Raw genomic sequence first — 8458 nt, 5'->3', positions numbered from 1 at the left:
CTGTGGATAGTGGAGGGATAATGGAGATTTTCATTTTCTTGATTTTGGTGACAATTTCACAGGTGTATACATATGTCAGGATGTATCAAATTGTACAGTTTAAGTGCGCATAGTTTATTATACCAATGATACATCAAAAAACCTATTAAAAGTTATTTTTGTTATGATTTTAAGCCACTAGCATCATATAGCTTGACTGAGCACAAAAGGGTGCTCTTCCATATGTATATAATGTATATACATTATATATTATAGTATTTATAATATATACTATATATTTACAATATATATGTATAATATAAAATATTACATAATATATTATAATAATATAATCTATTATAATATATTTATATATATAAATAAATATATAAAAGAGATGATGCCCTAAAGAGCTTCTGACAACAACATGGTAAGGAAACACACAGAGTCAATATGCATTCCTAGCAGAGCAGAAAACTATCCTATTTAATACCCATTACGAGAAAAGGATATTTTGCTTTCTATGAATAATTTATGAAAAGATTTTCCACTCTAAACCACAAATCAGTTATCTATACTGGATTAAATTATTTTACGATTTACCAAAGGAGACTGTTCAGAGAGTTGAAAATTAAAAAGTGATAGTTTCATTTACTTTTTTAAAAACTGATAAAATTCAAGAGGGATTCAGGGAATTTGCTATATTAAGAAAACAAACCTATAAAGCTATTTGAGCCAGAAGAAAATTTTAGTCTCTTTTAAGACCAGTCTTCCCCCAAAAAAGACGAACACTTCTGTAAGCAACTTTGATAAATAAGAAGCCAAAAAATAGGAAAAAAAAAAAAATCTTAATGTAAGTAAATATGAATGGCTGGATTTGTATGATAATTGGAGAGAAAAAAGCCAAGCAACCTCACTCACCTATTCTGTTCTTCCAGTTTAGCCAGGAGTTCTAAGTCGTCTGGACTCAACTGTGATGGGGAAGATGGTGAAAGGGCTGGTGTTGATAGTGTGGTAGATGAGGATGTGGTATGTAATGAAGCAGATGGACTCGCCACCTGACTGGCCATCTGACTGACTGTATGCGATACTGTGTTCTTCACCCATGAGAGAGTAGAGCTCAGCTTTTCTGCAACCTTGTCTGTCGCCACCTAAAGACAAAAATAAAAGTTGCATATACTTTAGTTTCACTGTATTCATTACCTAGAACTTAATAATTCTGTCAGGATTTACTTAATAACCATCATCAGAATACTCTCTTTGAGGAATTAAAGGTAAAACCTATTTTAGTAACAACCCCTAATATCCAGCTTTTGCAAACTGTTTATTTCAGTTCTGCAGCATGAACAAATCAGAACAGTGTTCCAAACTGAGATCCATCAAGAAGTGACAAAAATCAACCAGCGTGTTTTAAAAATGAAAAACAGCAAAAATATCAAATTAAAGATATGTTGTCTAATGAAATTCTTATTTTAAAAATATACCCTCATGTATGTATGTATATGGGTGTCCTGAGTCAGGATGTAAAATGTATTCTTTCTTGGGGTTTTAGTCAAAAACACATGCAAGTCAAGGAATTAAAATATGTCCCTTAGATGATCATGGAAATCCTGTAACATGACTAACAATTCAATAAAAACTGGGTGTATTTAGCATAAATAAAATGTAGTGAGGCTCTTGATCGATCTCTCTTCAAACCACTAAAGAGTGTTGTTATAGAAGAGGGACTAGCACCACAGGAACAAAATTATGCTAAATGGCTGGGTTAATAGAGTGAGAGGGGCTCAAGGTAGAATTTCTAATAGTTGGTTTATTGAGAAATAGAATGGGATGCCTAGAAAGAGTAGTACATTCCCTACCAATAGCTACATTAATGTGGCAATTGTAAAAGCCAAATATCAAGAGTTGGTTAATGGTAAGTTTCTGTTTTAGGTGGCTAACCAGGAAGAAAAAAGCCTTTAAGATTCCTCTCTAAGACTCAATGAATTATACATATGCTCATATATTTGTCATAAACCATGCCAACCTCCTAAGCAGATATGTATACAACAAATTCAGCTGAAAAAGAAAATGTACATACTGTTCAAAGCTAATACTGGTTTATATATGGCAATCCATACGAACACATGTACACACAAAAAAAAATCCTGTCCAGACTCCTGGTAGTTGGTACCACTCTCCTCATTGGTTACCCAAGCATTTCCTCTTCCCCTCAATATATACATGGCTCTTTCTCTGTCTCCACTTCCTCCACTTCAATTTAGCAGAAAAATTCCAAGTACGGAAAGGATAAAATGGAAAAGCAATTCTAAGGACATAGCTAAGCCACTTAACCTGAGGACAGGGCATCTAAAAGGACAAAGATTCCATTACAAGTGCTGAATAGGGGCAAGAGTTTTATTAAACTCAAGATACCTCTCATTTTCTTTTCATTCGCCAATAATTTTCCCCTTTTAGAACTTACTTCCTTTACAAATGATATTATAGAAAGGACCAGTGGGCTGTTACCATTGAGAGAAGAATCCCAAGAAAGAAAAGTTGAATGGCGTAAGAGACCTAAGAAAGAGAAGCATGAGGCAATCATTTATGCCTGCTTCCAGGCAAAAGAAGTCCTTCCTGTCAACTCAAAGATGAGCACAGCTCATCAAGGCAAAAAGCCATATAGGAACCAAATAATAATTTAGCCAAAACGTTATTTGTGCCAGGAAATGGCAGAAGCCATAGTAGGCACCAAGATAGCCTACTGTGTGATTTGTTATCCTATTGATCTTAGGATAACAACTACAAACTCAATTGCAAAAACGGCACAAATTTGCATTCCCAAAGCACATTCTAATATATTAAAAAGAGAAAACCTAATGTATAAAATTTACAGAAAAATGGAAGAAAACCTAATGTATAAACTTTATAGAAAAATGGTACACTTTACTAATACATTAATTTCAAATATACTTACAATTTTCAAGAATTAATGCTTTACATTTTCATTATATTAAACTCCCCTACTCGGTAAGTTAATTACTGCAAAAGCAAAAGACACCTATTAATTGCTTCATTAAAAGAAATTTATATCATACCCCTTCTGCACATGGTAGCAACAGGCTTAGATTTAAAGAGTTTGGAATAATCAAGAGCACAATTCTGCCATGCTTTCAACCTCACTGAAATGGAATTCGGCCTATAACTACTGAAGACTCAATTTCAAATTTTAAGTTCTTAAATACGGTTAGAGTATTTAATTGCAGTTGCAATTTAATCAAGTTTAATATTCATTGAATCTAGAAATCCCACAGGGCTAAATTATTTTTCATATATCATCATGTACTATTTTTCCTTTAATTTTACTTTTCCAAACTTCCGCCTTGCCACCCTTGTATCTCTTTTCCTCAACCTAGGGTAAATTGAGGTCACATAAATAAACATAAATAAATCTGACAATACAACTATGTCACAAAGTTCCTGTCTATCTCATAGAGGTGTTATGCATTTATTTTAAAAAGTGAACATACTGACTGGGCGCAGAGGCTCACGCCTGTAATCCCAACACTTTGGGAGGCCGAGGTGGGCAGATCACCTGAGGTCAGGAGTTCGAGACCAGCTTGGCCAACATGGCAAAACCCCGTGTCTACTAAAAATACAAAAATCAGCTGGGCATGGTGGTGGGTGCCTGTAATCCCAGCTACTCGGGACTCTGAAGCAGGAGAATCGCTTGAACCCAGAAGGCAGAGGCTGCAGTGCGCCAAGATTACGCACTGCACTCCAACCTGAACAACAAAAGCAAAACTCTGTCTCAAAAAAAAAAAAAAAAAAAGTGAACACACTTTGAAAATGCAGAAACCATCATTAAAAAGGTTTAGAAGGCCGGGCGCGGTGGCTCAAGCCTGTAATCCCAGCACTTTGGGAGGCCGAGACGGGCGGATCACGAGGTCAGGAGATCGAGACCATCCTGGCTAACACGGTGAAACCCCGTCTCTACTAAAAAATACAAAAAACTAGCCGGGCGAGGTGGCAGGCGCCTGTGGTCCCAGCTACTCGGGAGGCTGAGGCAGGAGAATGGCGTGAACCCGGGAGGCGGAGCTTGCAGTGAGCTGAGATCCGGCCACTGCACTCCAGCCTGGGTGACAGAGTGAGACTCTGTCTCAAAAAAAAAAAAAAAAAAAAAAAAAAAGGTTTAGAAATCACACACAAAAGGCCACATATTGTATGATTCCATTTACATAAAATTTCCAGAATAGGCAAATCCAGAAGTAGATTAGTAATTTCCAGGGCCTGGGAAAGGGGATGGGAAATGACTACTAATGGGTACAGGATTTCTTTATGAGGCGATGTAAATATTCTGGGATTGGTCAGCAGTGATGGTTGCACAACCTTGTGAATATAATAAATGCCACTGAATTTTACACTTTAAAAGGGGCAAACTTTATGGTATATAAATTATATCTCAATTTTTAAGTGTACTAAAAGCATTATATACTATTACAATATTTGAATACAATCTCCCATGAGAAACAGACATGATTATATCACCTTATATTTTATTAAAAGGATGCTCTTAACTTCCCTAAAACTTCTCTATTTTTAAAGATTCTGATTTTAGATCAAAAATCATGAGGGAGAAAAGGCCATGGCTATGGTTAATTACCTCCTGAATCATACTGTGAAACTGCATCACATTTCTAGAGTATAATATTCCCCTCTGGGTAAAGGGTACTATTGTGGCTAAAGAGGAACTATGAGTATGGTGGGTACCTGTGCCATCACTGAGAGTCAAAAACCCAACAGATCTTTAAATGTCAAAGGTCAAGTTACATTTAAAAAAAAAAAAGTGCAGTACGGCAGTACACATTTCATAACGTCAGGACTTCAGCTATATACAGATGTCACAAAGAAAATCAATCATTTTGCAGTTCTATCTTTTTAACCTTCCTTAGAGCCAGGGAATATTTCCTAACACTTTTTCATATCTGTTTACTGAAATGAATGCATGAGATGATTTTAAAATATAGTTAACATTAGTGTACATACAGCTTGCTTATATAAACAGTTCACTATTATCATTTTATAATCTTCCTTCAAAAAGTACAGGAAGCAGAAACAAGTAGCTTTTAACACAGAAGTTCAAACACTTTCAAGGGCTATTGAGGACTAAGAGACTTTTCCACCACCACACCACAATGCAAAACTGCTTTATTTTCCGTCTCTTACAAGCTTCTCCAAAGTACCTGCTGTTTATTCCCACCCCTCTAATCTGTGTTACACTCATTTTTCTCTCTGCTTTTTCTTTTCTTTTCTGGTTTCTTGTCTCTTGACAATTTTCTTACACTCTTTGATTCTCACAAAGCTGGCCATTATGAGGGACTGCCAACCAGACATCTCATATTCCTTCCTTGAGATGAGTGGACCAAAAACACACAGGTCAAGATTTTGGTTTTATTTTTTATTGGGCTCACTTTCACTGTATCAGATATACATATGTGTATATGTGTGTGTCTGTGTACATGTATGTATAAAATCAACTAATATTTACTGAGTATTCTGTGTAAGTCACTCACTATGCAAAGCATGGAGACTGCTATAATTAAACATAGTCCCTTATCCTGTCATTATTCCTGTATTTCTTATAGTCATATGGAAAAGTATCTAAAATAGATCCCTGTCACTCCCTTTAGTATCTTTGTTAATTGTATGGCAGTCTTAGACTTAGTGCTGAAAGCCAGTATAACAGTTTCCACATGGTATGGTTTTTAGGGACTCTGATGTGAAATTTTGACCAGCCTTCTGCGCTACCTCAACTCCACATTCCATGCAACTCCCACTGTATGGTACCACAGAGGTTTGGAAACAAAGTTTCAAAGAGGAGGGGAATATATCAGCAAACACTTTTTCAGCATTTAAATCGAGCCAGGTACTGTTCTAACACTTTATATGTATTAAATCTATTTATCATTAAAATGCTATAAAGTAGGTATTACTATTTTCCACATTTTACAAGTGAAGAAATGATGACACAAAAATGCTATACAATTTACATAAGGTCACAAAGCTAGTAAGAGTCAAACACACGCAATCTGGTTGGAGATTCCTTGCTCTTAACCACTATCAACAACAAGCAAGACCAAAGGTTGGCAATGGGCCGGGCGCGGTGGCTCAAGCCTGTAATCCCAGCACTTTGGGAGGCCGAGGCGGGTGGATCACGAGGTCAGGAGATCGAGACTATCCTGGCTAACATGGTGAAACCCCGTCTCTACTAAAAATACAAAAAAAAAAACTAGCCGGGCGTGGTGGCGGGCGCCTGTAGTCTCAGCTACTTGGGAGGCTGAGGCGGGAGAATGGCGTGAACCCGGGAGGCGGAGCTTGCAGTGAGTCGAGATCACGCCACTGCACTCCAGCCTGGGAGACACAGCGAGACTCCGTCTCAAAAAAAAAAAAAAAAAAAAGGTTGGCAATGGATGTAGTCACTAATGACTTCAGTGACTCCATTTCACCAAGAGAAGGCAGAAACCAGATTATAGTAAGCTGAGGAGTATCTGAGAGATAAAGAAATAGGAGCTGCAAAATATTCCTATTCCTACCACAATGACCTTTATTCTTGAGATTTCTTGAATCAGACTAATTCCTAAAGGCTGGAGATTCCAAAAGGATAGTCAGAATATTATTACATAACAAATCCTATTATCAAAAAAAGCCTTCAAAAAGACAGTAACTTCTTTTTATTTTATTTAAAAAAGAAAAAACAACTGGTACAATTCAGAAAACTGGGCTGATGGGGTTATTCTTTGTCAATGTGGGGTTAGCTTGCCTCATAATATAAAGGCTGATTCGACAACTCTATTTTATTTTTTGAGAACTTTTCACATCATTTAATATTAACTCATTTTAGTGCTGATTCATAACTCTATAAAGTAGGTAATCTCTCCATTTTCGAGATAAGAAATCAAAGATTCAGCTCATTTAAAAGACCTCTTAAATGACAATGGATTGAAGACCTAAATAATAGAACTAAAACTATAAAACTTAGAAGAAAACATAAGCGAAAAACTTCATGACAATGATTTGGCAATGATTCCTTAGACTGACACAAAAAGCACAGGCAACAAAAGGAAAAAAAAGATAAATTGAACTCCATCAAAATTAAAAATTTGTGTGTATCAACAGAGTAAAAATAACCCACAAAAATGAAAGCAAATATTTGCAAATCATATAGCTGTATGGGTTTAATATCTAGAATATATAAATTATTCCTCAAAATAATTCTACAAATAACACACACAAAAAACAAATAATCTGATTAAAAGATAAGCGAAGGATTTGAACAGACATTTCCCCAAAGAAGATATATAAATGGCCAATAAGCACAGGGGCTTATGAAAATATGTTCAACATTACTAATTTTTTTAAGAGATGAGGTCTTGCTATATTGCCCAGGCTGGTCTTGAACTCCTGGCCTCAAGCAATCCTCCTGCCTCAGCCTCCTGGATAGCTGGTACTATAGGCACGAGCCACTGTGCCCAGCTAACATCACTAATCATTAATAAAATGCAAATCAGCCAGGCACGGTAGCTCATGCCTGTAAACCCAGCACTTCGGGAGGAAAAAGCACGTGGATCACCTGAGGTCAGGAGTTCGAGACCAGCCTGGTCAACATGGAGAAACTCTCTCTCTACTAAAAATACAAAAATTCGCTGGGTGTGATGGCAGATGCCTATAATCTCAGCTACTCAGGAGACTGAGGTAGAAGAATCACTTGAAACCAGGAGGCGGAGGTTGCAGTGAGCTGAGACAGTGCCATCATACTCCCGACTGGGCGACAAGAGCAAAACTCTGTCTCCAAAAAAAAAAAATTAAATTAAAATTAAATAAAATGCAAATCAAAACCACAATGAGGTATCATTTCACACACATTTTGATGGCTATTATCAAAAAGGAAAATAACAAGTGTTGATATTGTTAATGGAAATATAAATGGCACAGCTGCTATGGAAAACAGTATGGCAGTTCCTCAAAAAATTTAACACAGAATTATAAGATCCAGCAATTCCACTTCTGGGTATCTATCCAAAGAACCGAAACAAGGACTTAGACATTTATATACCCATGTTCATAGCAGCATTATTCACAATAGCCAAAAGGGATAAACAACCAAGTGTACATCAATGGATTAATGGATTAAAAAAATGTGCTATTTCTATACAATGAACTATTATTCAGCCTTAAAAAGGAAGGAGAGCTGGGTGTGATGGCTCACACCTGTAATCCCAGCACTTTGGGAGGCCGAGGTGGGTGGATCGCCTGAGGTCAGGAGTTCGAGACTAGCTTGGCCAACATGGCAAAACACTGTGTATATTAAAAATACAAAAATTAGCTGGGCATGGTGGCGAGCGACTGTAATCCTAGCTACTTGGGAGGCTGAGGCAAGAGAATCGCTTGAACCCGGGAGGCGGAGGTTGCAGTGCGCCAAGATCGCACCACTGCACTCCAG

At 36.9% G+C, this 8458-nt stretch overlaps 1 protein-coding gene across 14 annotated transcripts in view; it reads right to left on the bottom strand.

Annotated features, from left to right (window-relative positions):
* The window catches only part of EVI5 (ecotropic viral integration site 5), a 271149-nt gene that overhangs the window by 216362 nt on the left and 46329 nt on the right, over positions 1-8458 (bottom strand). For all 14 annotated transcript variants that reach the window (XM_045367267.3, XM_045367270.3, XM_074001609.1 and 11 more), the window contains one exon: positions 901-1130. In XM_045367267.3, coding sequence (XP_045223202.1) covers positions 901-1049 — 149 coding nt within the window. In that variant the 5' untranslated portion in view covers positions 1050-1130. The remainder of the gene's footprint in view (positions 1-900; positions 1131-8458) is intronic.

The sequence above is a fragment of the Macaca fascicularis genome, chromosome 1 (assembly GCF_037993035.2).
Source record: "Macaca fascicularis isolate 582-1 chromosome 1, T2T-MFA8v1.1".
Taxonomy (NCBI): domain Eukaryota; kingdom Metazoa; phylum Chordata; class Mammalia; order Primates; family Cercopithecidae; genus Macaca; species Macaca fascicularis.
This window is presented reverse-complemented; position numbering and strand designations above follow the sequence as displayed.